Source organism: Epinephelus moara, chromosome 1 (assembly GCF_006386435.1).
Source record: "Epinephelus moara isolate mb chromosome 1, YSFRI_EMoa_1.0, whole genome shotgun sequence".
In the NCBI taxonomy this organism is placed as follows: domain Eukaryota; kingdom Metazoa; phylum Chordata; class Actinopteri; order Perciformes; family Serranidae; genus Epinephelus; species Epinephelus moara.
The window spans coordinates 19,363,269-19,389,746 of NC_065506.1; the positions used below are offsets into that span (position 1 = coordinate 19,363,269).

Here is a 26,478-nt window from a genome sequence, read left to right on the forward strand (position 1 = left end):
CACTTTTTCACACAGGGCCATGTAGCTTTGGATTTTTTTCTTTCTCATTAATAAGACCCTTCATTTAAAAACTGCATTTTGTGTTTACTTGTGTTATCTTTGACTAATGTTTAAATTTGTTTGATGATCTGAAACATTTAAGTGTGGAAAACATGCAAAAAAGTAAGAAATCAGGAAGGGGGCAAACACTTTTTCACACCACTGTATGTGAACAAATGAACAGCTGCTTTTTAGAGCAGAATATTCCACCTAAATGTGACCCTCCGAAATTGAGTAAATGTAAATTTGCATTCTACTCTCCTAAATGCATATGCATGAGCGACATACACTGCATTAATTAATATAGTGAGACTGTGAAGACAGACAACTTTCTATGCCAGTGCGCCCCAATAAAACAAGCTACATAAAGCTTCGTAAATCTGTCTCTCTTGTTGGAAAAAAGGTAAAATCAGCACATTTTAATTATCTCTCATAATTCACAGTACTTCTTTAAAAGAAACCATAGGGGTTGAGGTTGGTGTGTAGAAAATGGGTGTAAGGACAGCTTCAGGAAAACAAGGAAGGCCTGTCAGCTCTGTTAATTCCTAAACAGGGAAACCCCCTGCAGGAAGAATGAAACTAAATTAAGAAGTGTAAATGGGGATTTCATAGCCTGGCAATGACTCATGGAGCAAACCATGTGGTCTGCCAAACACACACACACAGAAATGGACATACGCTATACACCCAGCTAAAAACAAATACATTAGAGGCCATTCATATATACATGCATATGGGCACAAAGCCTCATCAAAAACACACTGACTTAAACAGCAACAAAAGGCAAATGGACACACTTATTGCATATGAGCAAAAGTTATAGGCGTATGCTCCGACCTACAGTGAAGAGCACTGCTCTGCTGAACTGATCTGAGTCTCTGATCTCTTTTATTCCCCTCTGTGTCTGCATGTCTCCCCCGAGACCCCCTACATCATTTTGTATGTGCTAAAAAGATAGAATGTCAAGGCGTTAAGAGGATGAGCTGGAGAGAGTGTTGCAGAAATAGATGGGTTGTGAAATTGAGATGGTATTACATTTGAATGTTCTCGTACTCTATTTAATAGTCGAGAGGACCGGTGAGATTCACTGTTTTTTTTTAATTTGCATCTTATTTCTCTCTTTCACACCCTTTCATTCACTTCCTTGCTCAATCTCACTCTCACCCTCTGCTTTCCTTTTTTTCCTGTCTGATTTTTGCTGTTCTCTGATACACACATAACAAATATGCAGGTAAAAACCTTGAAATTCAATTAAACTTTGGTAACATTTAAGAAAGTCCTTAACTGCCACTTAATGCAACTCATTATTTTAACACTGGCAGCATAACAACTCGCTACGACTATTTATCAGCGCTATTTCAGTTACTACGGTTCATCCAACATTAAATGCCATTAAGTCTGCACTCAGTACCTCAGAGACAAAAAACTAAAGAGGAGCGGGAAAGCGCGAGAAAGAGACGAGCACAAGTGGAAGCAAGGAAGACTGTGAGACGGCAAAGAAAGAGGAAGTAATTGGGGGAAAAACGGAAGGGATGCTGTGTGTGAAAGATAGAGAAATATTGGTAGAAGGATAGAGGACAAAAGGAGTGGGAACAAGAGAGAGATAGAGCAAGAGTTTTCAGAGAGCTGGGGCATGCAATCAAATGTGCATCTTAGGAAGGCCAGTGCTCATTTTCTGTCTCCCTGTAGAGTCTTACTTAATGAGGTAAGCAGCCAAGTCTTAAAGTAGGAGGGGAATTAGCTATTCATCCACACAAAAGCAAGCTGGCAGACCCTGCATTCCCTCTGTTTCAGTGCCTAACACACACACACACACACACACACATGCACGCACACACCTACCCCCAGCCAGTTGTGTATAATTCACTATTATCCTTCCTGTCTTTTGACTCAAGGCCAGTAGTCTATGAATAGATGTTTGAAACAAAACAAGAGGGTGGCCTGAGGTTGCTCTCCTGTTGTGGACAAAGGTTTCCTACTTCAGATCAGGGGCCCGCTCAGAGGGCTCCAAAACTGTTTAGAGGAAGGGTTTGGTTGGTGTAAGCAGAAAGCCTTTGAGTTCTGAAGGATAAAAACCTAAAAATCAGTAACAATATGGGTCAGTACTGAAAGCATTAGTCTGTCAGTTTTCAGATACTGTGTGTACCTGCAGCTGAATACAGTAGTTGTGTGTGCTTGTTACTTCCATCCATCCATCCATCCATCCATCCATTTTCATCCACATACCCGGGGCCGGGTCGCGGGGGCAGCAGGCAAAGCACCCCAGATGTCCCTCTCCCCAGCAACGCTTTCCAGCACTACCTTGGGGACCCCAAGGCGTTCCCAGGCCAGATGAGATACGTAATCCCTCCTGTTTGTTCTGGGTCTGCCCCGGGGCCTCCTACCAGTGGGATGTGCCTGGAGTACCTCCATTGGGAGGTGCCCAGGAGGCATCCTGATCAGATGCCCGAACCACCTCAACTGACCCCTTTCAAGGAGCAGCGGCTCTACTCTGAGCTCCCTCCGGATGTCCGAGCCCCTTACCCTACCTCTAAGGCTGAGCTCAGCCACCCCACGAAGGAAACTCATTTTGGCTGCTTGTATCCGCGATCTCATTCTTTCGGTCATGGCTCATGGCGACAAGTTAGGGTTGTGACGTAGATGGACCAGTAAATCTACATCATAACCCTCACTTGTCGCCATGAGCTCTGGGTAGAGACCGAAAGAATGAGCTCATGGCCACAAGTGAGGGTTGTGACGTAGACAAGAGAGGGTTGTGAAGTAGATGGACCAGTAAATCGAAAGCTTCGCCTTCCAGTTCCCCCTGGCTGCTCCTCAAGATCCTGTTCATTAATATCACAAACAGGATCAGTGACAAGGGACAATCCTGGTGGAGGTCAGCACCCACTGACAACAAATGTTTCTACAGTAGCCCAGAATCGACAAACCAAACACTGGCTCTAGATAGGGCCATTTGCATTTTTGCACCAGCCACAGCAGTTAGCAGCCCCTCTAAAAAACACTTTTTTTTAATGTTAAACTCAGTGTTTTTACCGGTTTAAACCACCTGGATAATGTGTTTTAAAAAGAAAGAGACCTCTGTGGATAATTCAGCTCCTGGTAAAAACTTTGTGGATGTCTGGATCAGAAAAAAGGTAAGCACAGCTAAGAGTTACACATTAGCAGGTGCTGTGCTAGCAACCTGCCTGCAACATGCAGAACATTGTCAGAGAAATACTGATTTGTAATGTGGAACTGCTTTTGTCAGTGTTTCCACCAGTTTTAATCATCTGGACTGTTTGTTTTCAGGAGGAAGAGACCTCTGCGGACAATTCTGCTCCCGGTAAAAAAGCTCCTCAACAATTAACACTGAAGGAACCATGGGAGAACTTTCTGTTCCTTTAAAATCTGCTTACGGTGAATTGTTAGTGTTGCGGCATCAGAGGTTATTCAAGTGCATGTTCTAAATTCAAGTTTGTGACTGCAAGACTAATTTAACACCTCTCACAGGGTTGTGAAAATGAAGTCACGTCAATGCGAAGTCAATCATTTGAGGACAAGATAAAACATGAAAATACCATTAAAAAATGTACTCTTAACTGTCTCTGGGCTGAATTCTGGCTAAAATGAGAGACGCTGGCAGTGGAGGCCTGGTCTTGTTAAGTTGTGGTTACATCACAGTGAACACATTATTGTCCGTCTGGCACTCAAAGCTAGAATCTTGCAGTGAGAGCAACATAATTGTATGTGGAAGTTTGGAATGAAGGGCAGGCATTGTAACCTTAGTTCTGTGAACACAGGCGTAACCCTCTAATGGGGCTTTTTAGAGCAGGCCACTCATCCTCACATCTACGGGTGCTGGAAAGTAGAAAATAAAGTCTGTGGTTGATATGACTGAGTGATGAGAGCTGAAGAAGATAGCATGAAAAGGGAATAACAAGAGAGGAGACAATGTAAGAGGTGAGAAGGAGGAAAAACTGAAGAATGGAGGTCATATGGGTTGATTTAAAAAAATGATCTGTACTTATTTTTGTTATCATGTCTACAGGCTTAACAACATTTGAAAATTAAAGAGAAAATGATATCATAATCATACAAAATATAAAGGAAATGCAGTAAATTTTTGTTTAGGATAGGATAGGACAGGATAGGGTAAGACTGGAGAGTAGAGTAGAGTAGAGTAGAGTAGAGGAGAGGAGAGGAGAGGAGAGGAGAGGAGAGGAGTGATGTTGTAATTCAGTGCAGGTCTCAATTGATTGACTACACACACTGGACACTCCCCGGGACTCATAAAGCCCCATGTTTACTTAGCATACACACTTCACTACATACAGACTTGTGCGTCTGTGTGTTCTTGTCTACATAAGTTATGAGCCTGTTCAGTCAAGGTGAGACCAAACTTGCAAATAAACCCAGGTAGCCAAAGTTTGCCTTAGTTTAAGCCAGATCAATGTCAGGAGGAGTAAACAGTCAGTGAGCTCCTGCTTGTCAAACCATGTACCTGTCTGGTCAAATGTCGTGCATATACCAGAGTTCAAGTAACGTGAGGGCATACATGAATGAGCCGTATTAGGTATTACTTTACCTTTCGGACGATAATCCAGTAACCTATGATGTGGTCTGTGGCCTCTGGATCTTTCTGTGTCCACTGCAGGTTGTATGAATAGTTGTTTCCTTTTTGAATTCGCACAGGATTGGGTGTGTCGAAGTAAAACTCAGCATTATAGGGTTGTGCTGTGGAATAGGGGGGAAGAGAGAGAACAAAAATGACATTGGTAAATGGTCATGAAGAAGAGATAACTGTATATGAATACAAGATGAATGGTTGATAGATATAGATTGATTACTTTCCACAAATGGATAACATACCACTGTCTCACTTGTGTTCACTCACCAGATACATTAAATGTGCACGTTGATGTCCCTGCGCTGTTGCTGACTCGGCACTCATAAGTGCCATTGTTGGTGGGCTCCAGCTTAAACTTCAGCTCTGGCGTCTCCTTCAGGTCTGGCATGGGCATACGGATTAAGTCGCCCTGACGATACCACCGGATGTCTGTCAGGCGTGGTGGGTTTGAGCGCATGACTGTACACCTCAGGGTCACCATCTGGAAGTTCCTAGAACGCATGTCCTGGAAGACTGGGTCCAGTATGGGAGGAACTGCAGGGACAAGAGACCTGTGAGTTTTAGTCAACTACAAAGCATTTGCTCGTGTAGGTTTTTAGTCATTGTTTAACCTGCCATGAAAATCAGTGTGAGGGTGTGGGGTGACGCAAAATAATGGTATTTGCATCTTTTTGTTTGAACGTCTATAAGGATAATCAATTAAAGCAACACCTACCTTTCTGGAAATTTTACACTTTTCTTTGTTTAGGCTAAATTTAATAACATGTTTAATAATTTTACCATTATACCATTCTCATATGGTTCTAAGAAAACTCCGACCAATCACTGCATTTGGACTGAATGCAATGATTAGTCAGAGTTTTATCCTGTCCTGTCAGTCTTCCCCACGTGGAGGCCTCCGACAGACGTAACCGCTTGCGTAAAATCCCCCCCACACCCTCCACCCCTGAGTCTGTGAGACAACAAATATGCTAGTAACAGGGACGCTTGTGGATATAAACTAGTAACCTGAGATGACCATGGTTTCGCCTGGAGCTGTCCCGAAGGGAAGACCCCGGCAGCGCTGTGACAGGACGCAGAAGCTGGGGAAGTGTGCAGGGGTTAGCTCTATGCTATCAGCTAACCCCATCAAAGCAGCTGTTCCTAGCGGCCTTCTGGCGAACGTCCGCTCACTGGACACGAAATGGATTACATCCGACTGTGGAGATCCACTCATTGAGGAGTGAGGGACTGCTGCGTCCTTGTGTTCACTGAGACATGGATGAATGGTAACATATAAGACGCCGATGTTGAGCTAAGGAGGCTAACACTACACAGAGCAGACGGGGAGGTTGCATCATCTGGTAAGCTCCATGGTGTATACACAAACAACTCATGGTGCTGTGATGTGAAGAGGAGCTCACAGTTCTGCTCTCAGGATGTGGAGTTTTTGACTGTGAAATGTCGACCCTTTTCATCTTACTATTACACTATATGTTCTTTCTTATGTGTTGCACAAATTGTTTTTATATGTTTTGTTTCTGTTTGCTTGGGGTATGCAAAATGTCAGTTCGTTTTTTGTGCTGCGCATAAAGATGACAAATAAAGAAGTTCAGTTCAGTTCAGTTCATAATGTTATGACAACACAGCATCCAGTTGCTAATGGCTAACGTTAGCCTACTGTAGCGTAGCCTCTGAAACATCAATGTTATCTTCCTTGTGCGTTTCCACTTACTAGTAACGTAAACGCTACTATCTAACGTTACCATGCCAACGCCTATGTCTATCATAGACGTAATGAGGACGTAATGGAGGAGGGGGGAGTAGGCCTTTGGAGGGAGGTGGAGTTGCAGGAGGAGGAGGATGGGACTTTGGAGGGAGGTGGAGTTGTGGATGTTCAAATTTTTTCTAAGTGCTCTGTGAAATGCAAGAAAAGTACGAGTTGCTTTAATTCTTTGCATTTTTAATTGCAACTTATCACTTAATAGCAGTGCTTCCGTTTGCTTTGATGTAAGAAGTATTTGAATCGCCTAAAAACATCACACACACTGATTTTCGTCCTTCCTGTCACTTCCACTGAATTGACTGGATATAAAGAGATAATGCATTTAAATAAATCTTCACATCAGTCAATAATTAAAAGCTTTTGATTAGTAATTATGTCATAAATATATTCTTTTAGCACCTAATAAATACTTGTATAAGCTACATAAACACTTTAAACATCTAAATGAATTAAAGAAAGTCATTTATCCTTTCTGTTGATTCTGTGTTTATTATGTCGTAACTTTAATATAGTTGCATCTGTCCATCTTTTGCAAGCCATCTCTGTTGGAAGCAACAGTCAAGTGGAAGGTTTTTTTTCTGCGCATATAATTAATATACAATTTACAAGTCAATACGTGTAAAATATTGAACTTTATTATATGTTTTGTGTTTTTTAATGTATTTATTTTCAAGGTAAATTAAACAATTTCTCAGCAATGAAGAAGCCTTGTGTTGCATGAAGATAGCTGGTGTAATAATGCAACACATTTATGTTTCCATTATGGAGCATGATGCTGAGGTTTTAGATCAGATCAGAGTTATTTCTAAATCATGGTTTCTTGCACGATTGTACTTTAAATCACTATACTTTCTCTCACAGGCTCATATGCACTGACTGAACCAAATATTTGGGACACTTATTTTGTGATTAAGCATAATGATGAGGTGTATCCATGTAAGACCCATTATCTCTAATTGTTTTCCATTTTTAAAATCTATATCCATCATACAAGGAGATGGAGATAAACCGAAGCAGAGCAGTTTGAGGAGGAGATTTCAGCTTATAGATGTGGACAATGCAAAATGGCCTGCAATGGTGTACATACATCACCACTACCCATGCCTCATCTTCCCTACATTATCTTTTTGTTCTCTGCAGTGTAAATGTCCTCACAGCATCAGAAAACATTCGCTTTGACAAATAATCCCACACAGAGCAACTGTTATTGCCACAAGGGATGGAGCATTTTTACGAGGCACAGTCCCACCCCTGCTGCTAACCTATCCTAACCAGCTGTAATTAACCTGTCAGCAGGGATGTGCGGCTCTGCAGTTAATGACTGACTAGCTGTTGTTGCCCCGGGGTCAGCCAGGACACGAGACAGCCAAATGACTGTGCCACAAATCACAGCCAGCTAGTTCACCCCTGGCTAATCATGTAGATAATAGACAAGATGCTAATGGTGGTATCGCCGTACTAACAGTGATGAGATCTGGTGTTGAGGCCCCTAGAGGTGAGGCAGCATGACTAGAGTCTCTTATGAATCAAGTTTATCAGACACAGATGTGTAATTATAGTCTAATCTGTGTTATGCCTGTAATTTAGATGGATAGGGCCACGAATGAGCTACAGTAAGGAGGAGTGGAGGAAACAGACAGAAAGATAACACGAGGAGCAGGGGAGAGGACTGAAAACAGAGAGACGCTGTTATTGTGCTTGATACAATGTGGGAAGCTCCGAGCTGAATTAACCAGCCCAGGAGTGATGAAAGTAATAACAAAAGACATTCAACAAGGAACGTATCTGATGACAAATTATTTTGATGATCACACAGTGTTGATATTTTTAAATACATACTTAAACCTCCTCAATTTGCCTCTTTATTAGAAGGTTTCATAGCCACTTTTGTATTATTATTAATAGTAGTACTGTTATTTTTACAAGCTGAGACAACATTGCAGAAGCTGGTATTGTTTCCACCTCATGAGACCGTGTGTGGGTGTGTGTCATCAAGGCAAAATGTGGTACAAGTGACAACTACAGTAGCAGAAACTATCCCAGAAGCCGTTTTGAGCACTAGTATTATTATTTGTACTCGCTGAGACAATGTTGAAGCGGGACTAACACACCACCTAGTTAATGCGCGGATTGAATCTGATTGAACCTCCTAAAGCTCATCTATTCTCTGTGTGAGTAAAGCTTTTACTGTTTATATGTGTTATAAGTACAGGTATCCACAGCCGAACCAATTCCTTGTTTGGAAACACAGTTTACCATTCTGTGCTTGCACTCCAGTCAAAGGAACATGAGTGAGCACCTGCATGCTAAGAAGACTGGAAACCACCAGAACATTTAACTTCTCCGCATCCGTCTTGTTTTAGGTCTAGACTGCCAACATGTGGATGCAACATTCATACAGCTTTCTATCCTCTTATATGTAGAATCTAAATTATCATTTGCCGCTGCGTGTCCGGTCATTATCATCCTCTGACCTTTGGAAACTCTTCCTGCAGCCGTAACACGACCATGTGATAGAGCTGAGGAATGGGGGAGTGGTCAAAGGTCATATTGCAATCCTATGGACTGATTAGTGTATGGTCACATACCCTGCTCCTGCTTATGGACACACATGTGCATACTGATGGCTGTCTGACTTTGGAAACAGGTGGCAAGGTTAAAGAAAAGCAGGCAAACTGTGGGGCGATGGTGAAAGAAGTAGGGAGGAAGGAGGGAAGGAGGAGGAGGAGGAGGTGTGTTGTCAGCTGCTTTGTGAGCAGTTTATAAATCACTCCATCCACCGTAGAATTTATAGACAAGTCATTACAACCCCCCTACCTAAACCTGAAGTATACATTTCAACATTTATGTAAGTTTCTTAGCAGTGGGCTTCACATGTTCCAAGTCATGGGGATACTTTGATCCCTAACCCAACTATTAGAAACGTCTTTGGCATAGTCTTTGCATTTATGTGCTACTCATTTGGGACTCACAGCACCACAATGCAATGTTTCATAGTCAGAAGGCCATAATCCATGTAAACACACCATCGCTATCTGTCTTATCGAATGCAAAATGGATTCCATCCGGAATGCAACACTGACCAAGCCAAACATTTACAGTACACAAAGAGAAAATCAATTTACATGGGACTGAGGGGGGGTTAGGTGGGATGAAGGGAGAGAGAAACAGCCCTTAAAGAAGAAGACAATGAGGAAGACAAATGATAGGAAAAGTGCGGTGTGAAAGTGAGAGAAGTCGATGATTGAGTATGGGAGGTGGGGAGAGAATGAGAGAATGCAGGATGCAGAAAGGGAATGACAAGACAGAGAGAGGTCCTCTCTCATGGCCAGCAGTTAGCTGATTGATGATGATGAGAATGGCAATGAGGAAGAACAGCCACCTCTCTTGGAGGGAAAGTGGTGAAGTGAAGAAGGGATACACGGCGAAGGGAGGAAGTGGGAAAGGCAACAGTGGCAAGAATCTGCGTATCCTCTTAATTATATCTGCCATAAAAAATGATGGCGTCCTTCCCTAACATCGATCAGCAGTGTTGAATGGAAGGAGGCAAAACAAAACTGATCAAATTTACAAGTGAAGTAAAATGGGAGCAGGACATAACGAGGGGTAGTGAGAGAAAAAGACACGCACTTTTCTTGGCTGTAGCTTTACGGCAAAATCTCCTCATTTATGGTGTTCCTCCTTCTTTTCCTTATTTCCATCTTTTAACCTCCCTATCACACATTTCATTTCTTGCACCTCGCCATCCCTAACCCTGCTTCCCTGTTCAAAGCTCTCTCTTAACCATGGTTCTTTCTCTCTTGGTCCTGCTCATGTATCTGTCTCATCTCTCTGTTTCTTTCTCTGTCCAGAGTGGGGTGGCCACCTGGTCCATTAATCAGTCTTGGCCAGTGTGGACAGCAGAGCTCACAGAGTGTTGCCCTTCCGCCCCGCCTGCATTAGCAGGCCCTGTAAATCCTTCTTGAAGAGGAGAGGAGAGATGGAGAAGAGAAGAGAGGGCAGTGATTTGGGTGTGTTTTCATCAAGTATGGGAAAGAATCCTTAATTCTTACAAAATATGATCAAATATATTAGTATAAGTAGCATCAAAATATAAGAGCTTTTGGTCCAAAAAGTACAAATTTCCTACTCTAAGTTACGTAATGAATAGAGACCCAGTCCTTTCATTCTTCCTCTCTTTTTGTGTCATTATAGTTTTATGTGTTTTAGATGTACTGCTCTTACTTTTTTGTATCCTCACACTTTTTCTTATGTCTTGTACATTTCATCACTTTAATTAATAGTAGTCTTTTAACTTGACCTTGTACACAGGGCACACTGGGACTGTGCCAAAAGGGTTGCACTGAATACTGAATTCCTGTTAACATAAATTTACTGAATTAAACCGTGTACTTAGCAATGCAATGATACACTGCTGTGCAAGAAAGCAGGCTTTTAACTATACATCACATGTGTGACTCATCTATAACATTTTAAATATATGAATGATTTAAGTTTATGATTCGTTTATTATTCTATGTTGTTGAAAAACTATGGGTGGGATGTCCTTAAATTCCTCGGAAATAACAAAGCTCCTTGTTTGATTGCTAAAACAGAATGAGCTAGTCGTGCCATGGAGAAGCTCACAGTCAACCAAAAACACTCTGTAAATGTTATTTTCCTCGGGTTATTATGTTTGATTTTACCCATTGGTTGCAATACACGACATGAATGTCAACACTCGCTCACAAAAAGGAAATTCAGCAGGGGACCCTGTGTTACTGCTGCTGATTACATCTTCTATATGGTACACTGATTGAGCCCACCTGATGTGCTAACACAAATAGAGCACATCCAGTGTTAGTTCACAGAAGGAGCAGGGTATTTGTAACTTCCTGCAACGCATAAGTACACTGGAAGCATTGTTTTTCTCTCTTTTTTTTTTATTTAAATTTATGTTATTAAGTTATAACAAATAAAATTAAAAGAAAGTTGGAGGGCACTCAGCAACTGCACCGCATGCACATGCAGCTTTGGGTGACAAGTGATTTTGTATGGTTTAATCATGTACATAAGGATGCCTAAAGTAGGGGAGACCGGGGATGATTGTAACACTTTTTGTTTGAGCAAGTGTAACTCAGTGGGTTTTTTTGTTAAAGCTCTTAAATTTTGATACGTGGTACCCATATTTGTCTGCTATAAATAACACACACTTTGACCTCTACTACACCATCACAGATTATGGAAATTAATGTCAAATACAAAGAGGTATATTGTTACAACGTACCCCAGTACCGGGGTGAGTTGTAACACTAGCTGGGGATGGATGTAACAATTAAATTATTGTGCTTAAAAAAGATTCACAATAGGCTAAATGTATTAAAGCACTTCAATGAATAATAAAGAAGGAACAATAAACTTGTAAGGATACAATAATTATAATATTAAAATTAATAGAAATGTATAACATAAATACAAAAAAGGTTGATGTTTGAACAGCATTTGAACAGTTGAACAATAAACACTTTCAAAGAGTAACTATTATCTGAGCAAACTAAGGCATAATACCTATAGCCTATTTTAATCTGATTGGCAGTTGTGGCAAATGCAGATGTCCTTGCCTGGGGTGCAGGCTTCATGGGCCCAAAATCCACACTTTTTAAGAACTGTTACAACCCTCCCCATGCCTAGCAGCCATGAAAGAGCTAACAGTTTTTAGCATTCAGCTTCAAAGCTAGCCCTAATGAAACACATCAAATTAAACTAGAGAAACTACTACTTGAACCTATGTAAGTGAAACAATTGTACATACAACACAATGGACACTATGCAAAAAAACTATTGTGATGAAAATGTTTGGTTTCTCACCTGAAAAACTGTTTTTTGGCTCTAGAACAGACAAATTTGGACTCAGAGACATGCGGCTTCACCAGTGAGCTCCAATTGTAAATGGGCATGGACTATGTTGATGATGTCACCACAGCTCGTTTCTAATTGGCCAAACTGAGAGTTACAACTATCCCTTTGTTACAACCATCCCCGGTCTCCCCTATGTTCATATTAGTTAATAGTTTCCAGGTAAATCAAAATCAGATTTGTGTTTCATGTAAATCTTTCCGCAGTCTCAACAGCGAGAAGTGTTGTTGCTCAGTACCAGTGAGTGTCGGTACGATTCAAGCATTGTAGAAGTAAGTAAAAGTAAGTAACCTCTTGGGAGAGGAAAGGGTATTGAAATTATGTGTTACACTACCAAGACAGATCCTACTTCTTTCTCAAAGCCCATCCTCTGGGAGAATTATAATGGCAGCCCCCACCGGAGCTCTCACAAAGGGGAAGAGGTAGATTTAGAGAAAACAGCCTTTAAGCCGTAGAGGTGTGTCCTCATTTCCTTTTACTCTCCCTTTCTACACTCTTTACATTGCCATGCATGTCCTTATCCATCTTTAGGGTACACAGTTTAAAAGGTGTTTTCAAAGCGAGAAGATTTGCCATTATTGAGTGTGATATTTAATAAAAATGCAGTGTTTTAATGGATCTCTGATATTACCATAGCAACAAAGACTTCTTATGGCCTATAGAGGTCTGTGCAAAAGTTACCTTTAGAAAGAACTGTATTTAAATTTCAACCTGTCACGCAGAGCTTTTATAGGTTTAACAGGAATAATGCCTACCATACATTTTCAACTGATACTAAAATTGTTGCTGTAATTATCCTCTACCTGCTGTAATCTTCTCGTTTTACTACTTTATTTTGCCACTGCATGAGGCTCTAGCGAAGGTTCAGTCAGGAAGACAACACTTTCAATGCTCAGGCTGTAAGATTTCTTTCTCACCCTACCATGCACTCCTTGCACATATGCTCACTCACTATCTCTAGGTGTCATTGTCTGGGTGGGTCAGTTGAGTCATCAGCTGATTCACAATCAACCAATAGCACAGTGACACACCTTCTCTGACAGCCTATCATCTTACTGCTCCTCATTTTAAATATGGTTCTTTCTCTGCCATAGTCCTTTTTTGCTGCAGTCATGTGTGCCCTCCATCTCCCCATCACCACCTAGTCTTTATCGATTCATCAGCCACATCTGCCTCATCAGCCTCAGAGTCAGCAGCCACCACCACCACCACCACCAGTGTCTGGACTCCACGGGGGGGGGGGGGGGGGGGGTTATCCTTCTGCTGCTCAGACTTCTCTTGATTAAAAAATATCTCTCTCTGGTGTCCAAGCGCCAAAAACTTCTGTTAAATCTTTATCAGCACAAATCTGTCTCTCCTGATCAAAATATATTCTATGTCGTTTTGAAGTTCTTTTTTGTTCATTGCAGACATTGCTACTACTATTACTGTTAACTGCCAGTGATCACTAAAGTTTCATATTATTCTGTCATAGTAGTAGAAAAGATGCAGTTTTATCCATGTCATCCAGATACTGTGACCAATCCTATTTACACCAAACTGCACTGAATAGGTGGGACAAATACCAAGTAACCCCAGCCTTTTATTTCTTTTCCTTTTACCTGCTTGCACTGGGTCATATAATTCTAAGCATTTTTTTTCCACAGCTATGCTGATGACACACAGTTATATCTATTAAGATATGATGATCCCAACTGCTTTGATAGTCTCAGAAACTGTCTCAAGGACATACACAGTGCCTAAAATTACTTTTCCCTATGCTTCACATGGGGGGAATCCATACAGTTCAAACCTCAGCTTGCATGTCGTCGCTCTCCTTGGAATTGTCTGAACTACATACTATACATTGCTGTGATCTGTTGTCTCTTTCTCTTACTCTCTAGTGGTCATCTCTTTCAGCTGTATCAGTGTCCTCAGTCTTTCTTTCGTTGGCTTTGGTCACCTAGGGGCCAATGATCTAGCTAACATTACAGCTAAGCTGAGTAGGAGGCCATTAATGTGTATATCCCATCCTGTCATGAGCATGAACCTCTCGTCCATGCATGCTTCCTTCTGCAAGCTGATACCATTTGCGGATGTAGTTCGGTAAAAAGAAAGTAGTTTGTGCATTTCACTGCTCACAACAAGGTCTGTTGATTATTTTAAGTAACCAGGTCATGATTTCTGAAGAGACACTGCTGTTGAGTTTTTCAGATGTATTTTTTGGGGGCACTTTTAGCACCACAAGCTGAGTGCCATCTATTTCCATTATATTCAAGAGAAGGCACATATCTCTACAGCCGATATCTCCAACTCTCTGCAACTCACAATAAAACAATCTAGACTGATAAACAACTCTACAGGTCAGAGGGTTCTGTATTTTTAGTTTTTGGGATTAACTGTCCCTTTTTCTTCTGCAGGACGAGCTGGAACGCTGCCTTAGATCCCCAGGCAAGGCCCTTTTGGTTGCTCCATGGTCCAGGCTCAAGACTAAAGGTGACTGCACTTTCTCTATTAGGGCACCTGCACTTTGGAACATCCAGCCTGAGGAAATCAGGCTAGCAAAACCAGTATCATCTTTTCAATCCCCTCTAAAGACATGGTTTTATAAACAGGCTTTCATGCGAATCACTCCCTGTGGAATCACTGAGGGATCTTTGTTTTTCCTGTGTTAGTCTTGTATTAACCCTTGCTCCAATCTTTTTATAAATTTTCAGCGCACATTTGTATAAAAGTTTTGAACTGTTTTGAATTGTCTACCAGTTTGTAGATGTTTTTTTAAATCGTATCTGTATTATTATTATTATTACTATTATTATTATTATTATTCCAATGGTGTTGTACAGTATGTTGTTGTAGGTTTACTTCACACTTACACAACACGTTGAGTTGGACCTGTGCCTCTCTGCGTTTGATGTTAAGCCCATTGTATGGAGCCGTCTGGCACCGGTATGCTCCCATCATGTCCCTGCTGACGTTCTTTAGTCTCAAGCGACCATCGGGTGTCTCCACCATGGTCCTTCCTGATGGCATTAGCAGGTCCTTCTCTGTCCGTGACCACAGTATAGGTGGACGTGGTTTTCCCTCCACCACCAAGCACACCAGGTCAATGTTACCTCCTTCTCGCACACTGACCACCTGTCCGCCTGGTGGTACTGACAGCACTGGAGGGGAGACTGGAGAGGAGGGCAGTAAAAGAGGGAAAGGAATAGTAAAAAAAAAAAGGTGTAAATGTTCTACAAAGGACAATCTCATATATTCTAACCTATAATAATCAACTAAAAAGTTACATATACATAAGTAAAATACCATTTCAGAGTACTATTATTAAAATATAAATACTTAACAAGTATAATGGAATGGAAAGGAGGGACTGCATGTTGTTATATAACAAGTCTAGAGGAGGACATGACTTACAAATTACAGAGGGTGTGAACAGAGAAACTGAATAACAGAGACAGACGGATGATAAAAAGGTACAAAAGGAACTGACATTTACAAGGCTAATTTTATTGGACAATCATAGTTTCAATGCAACATAGGGACGATAAAAAAAGATTACTGCTCGGTAATTAAGTGCTAACATTATGGTTAACCAGACACGAGAAGGCACACATGAACACACAGACACACAAAGTCCTGAAACTTGACAATGACTGTGTGTTGAGGATATAGTCAGCCTGATGAAGTCATGAATGCCCAATCTACAATCTTAAACACGCCTTGATTGGAGTATTTGCTTCTTTAACTCTCAGTACCTAATTACCTCTAACCACTATATTTGCCACCAAATACAATTTCGAGTAATGCTGCTGATGAGCAGTTAAATACATGCATTTATTTACAGCCCACTGGCACATTTGGATTTGTCATTGCTGGTGGTCTGAATACAGAAAAGACCAATGAAAGGATTTTTGAGTGAGCTATTTAAACTTTGTTGACAGCAGCTTAGAACCTCATGGAAATTCGTCTCAGTCTGACAGAGATATAAAATAAAAAAGAAGAGGAAAACCTCACCACTGTTCTGAGAGATGTTGACATCCACACGGAGCTCCGACACTCTGCTGCCTGGGAAGTTGGCCACACAGCTGTATGTAGCCAAGTCTCTGAACTTCATGTCCACAATCTCCAGACTACTGGTGCCGGGTGCCATGTCTGGGTCACTGCGCAGCAAGATCAGGCTCTCCGAGTTGAAGACAGGTGCACCGTTCTTGTACCAGGTGTAGTTGACCTTGTCCTGTGGGGTGGCATCAACATGGCAGGACAGCTTGAGGTCTCGACCCATCTGGATGGTCTCACTGTCCTTGTTGGAGTCTGGAGTAATCTGGAAGGTCAGGTTGCTCATCGCTGTGTGTGGCGGTAGCGGGGTGAAGAAGAGAGACAGAGGGGTTAAATAAATAGTATAGTGTCAGAGGTTGGCTGTGGTGCAGTGTTGAAAACAATGAATAGTGGTTGGACTATTCAAATGCTCACTACGAAAACAAATTTTACTAACTACAAAGAAGCATTTGGGACATTTTCTTCTCTTAATATGCTTACAATATCTTTCACTTTTGGTCTGAACGATATTTTATAATGCAAAACACCAAACTGAACTAGCCTGTACACTGGTATATAAAAAGGGTAATCTCCTGTCGGTTTTGCTGCCATGGTAAAACAAACAAGTTTTAACGTTTGCAAAGTATTTAGCTTGAGGTTTAATACAGAAATGACCTGGTGACTCTTGCAGCAGCCTCCTGTAGCATTAAAGCTGCCAGAAATTCTTAAGTGAGGTGCACTGAGTTAAATCGATGACTTGGTGGGAATAATGTATGAGTGGTGCTTGGCATTGATGAAAATCTGTGTCCTTGTACTGTGTGATTATTATATAGTATGTGCCTCTCAATCTCTTACCCTCCACATAACCTTTTTTTATTCTACTTTGGAAGCACATATTTATGTCATGCCAATAAAGTTTACTAAAGTTATATCAAATAAACTACAAATGAAATTTAAATTTGAGGAAAAAGATTGAAAATAAGTTTTAGGAATGACATCAAAAAGACAGAATTGATATGGTAGTGAAAATGAGGGATAACAAGAAAGTAAAAAAGCAATTAAAATAGAGAAAAAAGTGGATGGAGGAGGGAGAAGATGGCTAACACAGACCGGTAGATGAGTTTGCGACATAGCGTGTGAGGCATGAGGAGGGGGCAGCGTGACAAAAAGAAACCAAAGGGGAAAGGAAATTGAAGAAGAAAGAAAGAGAGAGAGAGGAGGAAGCAAATTGTGAAGGAGGGAGAGACAAAAGGAGCCAGATACAGAATAAAATAACAGGGGGATAAGGAGGAGGAGGGGGGGGAAACAAAATCAAGGACAAAGAGTAACTCTCACACTGTCACATTTAATTTTCAGTTTCAAAGGCTGCATTTCCCCAACAGATTTCCATGTTGAATACAAAACAGCTCTCTGTTTCCCCACTAAGGGGAGAGACAGGCGGCGAGGAGGAGAAGAGGAGAGCTTGATTTAAACTCCTTTCGAGCTTGTTAACAAGATGCTTGGGTGGAGCCATGGATAGGAAGCAGTGACCATATGTTTAACATGATCCTGCAACTTTACCTGGTTAGCGCCAAGACAATGTTGTGTGTGCATGTGATGAGGGAGCCCGTGGCTGTGTGTGCGTCACTGGGCATTTGCAACTGTGTCGCCTGCCTACCTGCAGACTTTTATCTCTCTGCACTCACTGAACGCGAGTATGTGTGTGTGTGCGTGTATCTCATTCACCGTCTTGCCACCTGTGCTGGTGTGACGATGCGTTCAGGCCCATTAAGCTAACAGGAGAAACCCATCCAGCATACGTTCTCTACAGTGTTAACTAACAGAAGAGACTGTCGCTAATTGCTTCCACTCCAGTCTAACTAATTGGAGTGAATAAAGATGATTAAAGGGACTAAAAATAGCTGGAGGGGAGAGAGAATGGAAGGCTTCTCTTTTAACGGCAGGGGAATTAGAAAAAGAGCGATACTTAACTGGCCTATTCTGACAAGATTCACATCAGCTCTCCCTAATGATGGATCAACTGCTCGCGTGTCACACACCACACAGACACATACAGTGCGCACACAAGTTAATATATGCATACGTTCACACGTTATAGCCAGTGAATAAAGCAGGACGGGACAGATGGCACTTTTCATTTTCGGTAAGGGAAATAATTTTTATCTTTAAATATTTTAATGAAAGAGGCATGGATTAATGTGCTGGAAATTAAATATACGGCATATTAAATCAAACACTTTCAAAACTGCAAGGACTTTTATCAGGTGTGTGTGTGTGTGTGTGTGTGTATTTGCTGTGTCAAAAACAATTTTAAAAATATCTGTTGTATACTGTCCCCTAAGTTAGCAAAAGGAAAGAAAAATAACATATGATTGCATGGCATGATTACAAAATAGATAAAGGAATCAAAAATTGGACATATTTTTAGTTTCAAATCTTGCAAATGTGGAAACTGAATTGCTGCTAAATGAATTGTGTCAAGTTTGGCAAAAGATAATGCACACACAAACATACTATCAACCTCAAAACACCCTGATTCACCAACAATCTCCCATCTTCTGTCTCCTGCCATCTGGGAACAAACTCATACATGTGTTACTTACTCCTGACAACGAGATTGACGTTCTTGCGAGCGGGGTTTCCCACATTGTTGACAGCCGTGCAGTTGTAGAAGCCTGCATCAGCCGGCATGGCTGCCCGTATAATCAGTGTTGCCCCTCGAACTTGGGCGCTGAGGGGAAGGGGGCCGGGGTAACGAGACCACGTCACAGTGGGGGCTGGGAAACCTGCCGTCACCTCACAGGTTAAGAACACATCCTGGCCGGGATCCACCACAACTGTGTCGTTCACTGACAGCCGGATCATTGGGGGAGCTGAGAGGAGGGGAGACACAGGAGAGGAGGAGAGAAGAAAGGATTACAAGGAGAGCAAATCACTTTCTCTGTGGTTACATGGAACAGAGCGAGGTTGTTTTCCTTCTGCTTTGCAACTGTTGTACAAGATTGGTGGTTTAGTGACGCTGACACTGACAGATGTTGTAAATGATGTTAACTGTCTCTCTGCACCTGTAATACAAACGCAAATGAAGGTTTCCTGGTGGGATTGCAGGATGGTTACAGGATTTTGCAAGTGGAAGTGATGACATTACTTAAAAGTGAGAAAGGGAGTAGGCCTATGTTTTATGTTAATGTGTGCGCATGCATATAATATGCATAATGTATGTCACATAATCTTAGTAATTTCCCACCAACTCCTTGAATATATGAGAATCTGCACCTCACAAGTAAATTAAGTAAGTATAAATTTGTGATTTGACATCCTAGTCTTTTAATACTACAGCTACTGGCGTTCTATTTGATCAACACATTCTCCGACCTCGTCACATATTGGCGTTTTGGTCATGGACTTTCCACGTCCAGATACTACGTGAAAGGTATCCTGGGTGTATTGGTTGTTGGCGTTCTGGGACACCATGTCAAATTGTGCCGGTTATATGCATTGTCTTCTTTCAAGATACAGCTTTGTTTTCACAGCAAATACACACACTACATCGGTACAGCACTGCGAATAGACACACATGGTTGCGCTTAGGCAACAAAAGCACACGGTTAGGTTTAGGAAAAAAGAACAGGGTTTGGCGCCAGAATCTTACGGGATGAGAACATCGCTTTCTTGGGTGAAAGTCGATGGTTGTTGGACCCATCCACTACTCTGACTTTTGGCGCCTTAACTTTAGCCCTTGTCCTGCCACATCTCCCCTTGACACTGCCAGGTGCCTTTAAACTATAACAGCAACCGGCTGTGTATCATGCGAAAATTAAAGAACGCCTTTTTTCATTAGTTTCTGATGTTGCAAGTAACTGCCTGGGCGCTGAATTTCGACGACTTCGGAATGAGACTGGGCTCATTTGATCAAGTTACTATAGCTGTATTAACTAGATATCCAACTCAATCCTTGCCTTATTGGCCGTAGTACAAATCTGGAAAACTGTGGTACCTGTCAATTTGACATACACTGGTATAAATGAGTCTTGATCAGCAGTGAACTCCCAGATGCTCAGAACTATTTAAAGATATTTCACAGGAGGCAGTTACAGCTGTCTGTATTGGATCACCACTTCACTGTTTAAATCCCAAGACACACAAGCAAAACATGACCTTCAACCAAATCAGCAAACAGCAACAGCCTATAAATTTGACTCCAAATATGATGTAGTGTTTGAACAAGTGTGTGCCTGAGTGTATTTGTTTCTCACAGTATGTGTGTATGTGTATGTGTGTGTGTGTGTGTGTGTGTGTGTGTACGTGTGATCGCCTGTGAGTCACTGTGCATTCATGTGAGGGGTTTTGAATCTCCATCCTTTTCTCAGTGTACACTAATCAGTAAACCAAAGGTAATTCATGTCTTGTTCCCCTGCTCTCACATCACCCAAATCTTCCCCAAGCCACTGCGTCATTTTCCTATGACTGACCTAACAGGAAAAGTACAGGATGACCCAAAATGCATCTGCAGAGGGGGGGAAAAAATCCCGCTGCCAGACAGAGATCGATTGGACCCCAGCAGTATCAAAATACACAAAAAAAGGGCAGAGCAGTGGGAGCGAGGGGCACACACAGTACAGTACTGAACAACTGAAGAGGAAGTAGAGAATAAAAGACAGGAGAGGGAAAGGGCCAAAAGAAAAAAACAAAGGATATTAATCATCTATGAGGAGGTTTGGAGAGAGGGATGAAAGAAAAACACCCACAGTGACAGTGAAACGAGTGTACACACACACATTGATAACTACATGGCATACAGTGTGCACAGGAAGATTATTTTGATAGTTGGATACCAGTAAAATACAGTTAAACTGTATAGTGCAAATCTAAGAGTAGAGTTACTCCAAGAGTTTTACTTTAAAATCATCGTCAGGAGCTGACAGTTGTCAGGAAACGATAAATACCAGGTGTAATAGCTGATGGCTTAGTCGCATCAGTTATGCTGATGATGTTTTTTCCTGCCTGTGCAAGTACTTTTTCATTTTGTTAATGAAATACAGCACAGATACTGAGCCGAAGCATATTGTCTGCCAAGTGTGAGAGTCTGTGTTTGATTCCACTCGCCGTAGATCCAGTGGCGTAGGGTTAGTGACTCACAGGCTCTCTATTTCAGTGGGTAAATGTCACTGGTGGCTGTGTGTAACTCTGTCGGCTAATGAGAGATGTGCAGAGGTAGCATATGTTGCCTTGCTCAGTGTTCAGCACAACTGGCATGTGACTTGCTAGCTCTGTGGCTAACAGGAGTATCCGGTGTGTGTAAACAAACGCACTTGTGCACAACACTGGTGAGCAAAAGCACCACTCTCATCACGCAAAATGTAGCATGTAGGCCTATAGCAGTGGGCGGACATGGTGAACTGCCATGCTCCATAGATAAGACAAAGAAACTGATCAACAGGAAAATTATCACGGGCAGCGCCAATGTCAATATATTCGAACCTGGTTGGTAACATTACACATGAAAATACAGGTGGATAGCAGCTATGAAGAGGAAGAACTGGACACTGGTTCAGACATTCTTATTTGTGGTACACATTTCATTTCAGGTAACGTCAGCTAAGAAATGACTCACAATTAACCAACATAAAAGTTCTAATTTTCTCTAAAATGAAAATTTGTCAGTGCTGTTGAGTCGAGTTGGTTGCAGACATGTTTAGCTCACCAGCAATCTATGTAATGGCTTCTTAACATATTTAAGATCTTTAGCTGTCTAGTTTATGCATACTAATGTTAAACCTGATTACAGCAAGCCATTACATAAATTACTGGAGAGCTTTCAGAGAGTGTAAGCAACCAACTTGACTCAACAACACTAACTGATCCTGGCGTCCAGTTCGTCCTTCTCACAGCTGTTATCCACCTGTGTCTCCTTTCATGGTGATGTTCAAGAGGAAATCTGTGCCACAATATTCTACCGCTCTCCCATCTATCTGAACCCCCTATTTCCACACAAGATTGTCCAAGATTGCAACAAGATGGTTAGGCTGTCAATCTTGTGTCCCAACCAGGTTCAAATAGTACAGTATTGTTGTTGGCACTGCCTGTGTTTTGCCCACCAGCAACTACATGCCATCATTTGTGTGTGCCATTTCCAAACTTAGCACTGTTCCTACAGCTAACACAACACACTGCAGGTCAAAGTCTTGCTTAACTTGTCGAATTTAGTGGTTTTTATACACAGATATCATCATGCATAATAAAGCAGTTTCGAATGACAAGCCCACAGAAAATGACAAGCTAACTCTGCTAACGTCAGCATAAACATCATACACATAGTAGGCCTATGTTAACCAGACAGTCTATAGTGTAAGCGTTAGCGTCTTTTAGTTTTGTCAAGCCTATTGTTTGGTTCAACTCACTTCTCAGCAACAGCAGTCATTCAGTCATTTTTCAGTTTTTCAGAAAAGAAGCACTTATAAAAACAACTAAAGGTATGTTATTTGTGCAGCAATAGACCGCAGACAGTCAAAATTAGCACCTAGCATTAGCTAGCTAACATTAGCAGCTGAAGCTCCGGGTGTTCGTGAGAACTAGCTCAACAGAAAGAGAAATACTGACTAACTTGATTCTTCATGTGTCCAATGGATTCATAATGTTGCTCTGTGTTTGCTGGATGTGTATGACTGCTAATTTGTGCTAACGTGTTAGCCATAGCAGGTGTATCAGATGTTATGTGAAGTCTGTGTGCAGTAGCTGTCTGTCCCTTTGTTTCTGAGATGTTTTGTTCCCTAGTAGCCAAAAATAAGGTGATGCACCAAGTTCTGTTTGGCAAAAGAAAAAAAGAAAAACATTGGTATCATGAAAAGGGAAAAACTAAAAGATGATCCAATTAAATAATTAATTGGTCTACTGATTTTAGTTTGTTTTGTTTTTTAGATTGGCTGACATTAATCAGTTGAGGCTTTTGCAGTTAGACATATAGGATAGAATTGCTATGCAGCAAACACACCTTGTCTATTTGTTTGTCTGTGTTTATCTTAATGAGCACCTGCTGTTACAGACTGAAACTATACGGATAAGTGGTGGCTAAACCACTAAATGATTGTTTAGTGACATAATCTGGCCGTAATAGTTCCTGCAAATTGTGTGTGCTGTTTCTTTGTTAAACAAGGCTCTCCATGTGGTCAATATAACCCTTTTAGTTCGAGCATCAAACAGGGTTTCCCTGCAAACTAATGGTGGTGAAAACCCTTGTTTCACATGGTTGTAGTACTGTCTAGTTTGATGTAAAATGAGCACTTTTTAAAGCACTCAAAATGCTCCACATGGGTGGCAATCCTATCTGCAACATCTTGTAATAGGTTTTTGCATATCTTGCCACAGGGCGTAAATGGGGTGACAGGAGGGTAACGTTGAGAGAAATGAGCTTGTGACCAAAATGTCACCTGTTTAAATCCCTCGAGTGGTTACAAAATGTTTTTGGTGGAGTAATATAGAAAGGTCTCCCCCTCCCTCATCAACCGCAGTATAACACCCCGGGGCAAAGCAGTCAAGCCCCAGTTTCTCTACCGGAGCTGCTTCACTAGCCACGAGTTACTAATCTGTGGTGGAGCTGTCTAGCTCTGTGGTGCAAATTTAAGTGACTATGTGTGTAAGTCTTCCTCTCTCTATTAGTACTTTACCAAGTAATAGCAGCAAAAATGAAGAAAAACAAGGTCATTGTATCTGCTTTAAATATGCTCAGTCAACCTGCCTCTTTGAATTATGCACATATTCTCTTGAAACTGCCATGTCACATGGGATGATAATGCTTGTTTTGCTACAGCAACCCTGTAAGACATCATACAGCAGGTGATAACTCTGTGCTGTTTAGCATATGGAGACATAATGATGATTTACTCTCTTAAGAAAATGTAATTTGGGGTCATTTTGGAGATAAAATAAAAGCAAGCAATAAACCTGGCTGCTGAACTTGTTGCGCAAATTGTATTCTGTATAATAATTTACTTGCTTGATATATGCTTCTTGTTTTTAAAATGTGTCTCCTCTGGCACAGAAACTAAAGACAACACCACACACACACACACACACACACAATAAAGAGCTGGAGCTACAGTGGTAAACACCTACTTTATTTGCCAATGTGAATTCATTCCAATTCGATGGATGAAAAAAGATGAAAGAGGCTTACATTCTCTAATAGGTTTAGATGCTTGGAGAAAATAAACAAATCCAAGCTCTGAGTCAGAACCAGGTGAGCCTACAGCTACCTGAGTAAAGTCTGTGTCTCCTCGTCCTTCCATAAGCGGTGCTTAGGACCTTGACAGTATTGTACACTTCTGTGCTCTTAGATATCACTCACAGATAGTCAATAAAAAGTAAGCTGCAGAGATGAAGTCGGCCCTTTTCATTCTTGACTATAGAGGTGAGAAGAACATTCAAACAGGGTCCATACAGTATTAATGCAGGGTAAGCTTCCTCTTCTTTATTTGTTATTTTTTTTCATCACAGCCTTCACAAATTGTGTGTGTGGGTCCTGACAGATCATAAGTTTTGGGTCTTGTTTTAAAACCCCTGTAGTCTGCACATAGGGGGTTGGTTGAAAGGTCAGGTGCTGATCAAAGAATATGTTAAAAAAAAAAATAAGACAAGAAAAAAAAAGATGTATAATTGAATGTCTTTTTAATATTTCTGTGTTATTTCTGTTTATTATTATTATCACTAGTGGTAGTAGCAGAAGGGATCAGTGCATAATGGGCAATGCAGAACCCATTATGATCACATCCCATAAAGTACTGTAAATCAAACCTTAATAAATGATCCAATTACTACACTCAATGTGATGTTTTTGGAGTATTAACTCATTAATGTGTGAGAAATGCATCGACACGTATTCAAATTTGCTGCTAAACATTAAAAGCTGTTTGTTATAGTCCAAAAATTAAATATATTTTTGTAAAATTATGAGTCAGTGTTTATCATATGAACTCATTATTGCAATGCCATTATTAATACTGAGCCATTACATTAATGATACAACGTAAATTAATGCTTTTGTTACCATTAGGTTCCCTTGAGCAAGTAATTTAGTGCGTTATGCATAATTTAAGCACCGATGTATGTACATTTTTAAAATGTTACCATTTTATGTTCATTTTCGAAGAAAATATTTGTTTACCACGCAACATATTGAGTTGTTGAATGTCCTGGGTGCATTTTTAAGGTTTTAAATGTTTGAAGGTATGTACTCCAGACGGGGTCTTTTAAATGACTCTAAAAGACAAGAAGGAAGAGAATCCAGGCTTTTTATCGACCTGAGAGAGAGTTAATCCTCAGTGAGAGACCGACCCCACAGAGTACAGGAACCAATTCATTCCTCTAATAGTCTTTATGCAGTACATCCTCTCATCTAATCTCTTTTTTAACAGATTGCAATCGCCGTAATGAAAGAGGTGCACGGAGGCTCAACAAACTAGTTTACCGGCGCATGTTTTTACTAATGCAAGAGCACGCACAGCGCCGTGCACACACACAGACAGGCTGTGTAGTCTCTTACATGGGTGACAAAAATGTGCATGCAGAAACACACACACTAATGGGACATCTCTTTAGCTAACCTCACTAGTGATGGCTCTCAAGCCGACAAGACATTTCACTGGTGTAACAGCTGCAATCAGCACATAAATAGCACTGTCCACTTCCATTGTATCAAACCACAATGTGAGGAAAGTAAACCCCTGTAGGCCTGAAGAGCTTTGGAAGTATTCAACAAACCCTCATGGAAACTTTGTCTGTTTGTTAGGTACAGCTACAATAATATAGACAATCTAGATAAGTGTGAATATACTGTATCAAAGGCCTGTATGTTGTCATAATTGATTAAACTGACATTTTAAGGTCCATGTTCATGTGGTTTTCCACTGAATGTGCTGATTAACAGGACACTAATTGAGGTATAGGTGAATGTTAATGTAAATACTATAAAAAAGAAACCTTACAAATCAATAAACAGCTAAATATATTAAAATTCCAAGAACAGAAAAGGCCAAAAGTACAGTTCAGGAAAGTCTAGGAAGAAGGAAAAAATAGGAGAGAACACTATATGTGAAGCCAAGGGGGGAGGAACTGAGGATTTGAGAATTATAGCTTCAATTTCCTGGGGATGCGTGGGTGA

At 41.1% G+C, this 26,478-nt stretch overlaps 1 protein-coding gene across 3 annotated transcripts in view; it reads right to left on the reverse strand.

The window, feature by feature from the left end:
• LOC126389817 (MAM domain-containing glycosylphosphatidylinositol anchor protein 1) overlaps positions 1-26,478 on the reverse strand; it is a 234,891-nt gene that overhangs the window by 55,892 nt on the left and 152,521 nt on the right. For all 3 annotated transcript variants that reach the window (XM_050043756.1, XM_050043748.1, XM_050043738.1), the window contains exons 7-11: positions 18,926-19,195; positions 16,302-16,631; positions 15,161-15,460; positions 4,913-5,179; positions 4,604-4,752 (exon numbers count right to left, since the gene is read on the reverse strand). In XM_050043756.1, the coding sequence (XP_049899713.1) occupies positions 4,604-4,752; positions 4,913-5,179; positions 15,161-15,460; positions 16,302-16,631; positions 18,926-19,195 (1,316 nt within the window). The remainder of the gene's footprint in view (positions 1-4,603; positions 4,753-4,912; positions 5,180-15,160; positions 15,461-16,301; positions 16,632-18,925; positions 19,196-26,478) is intronic.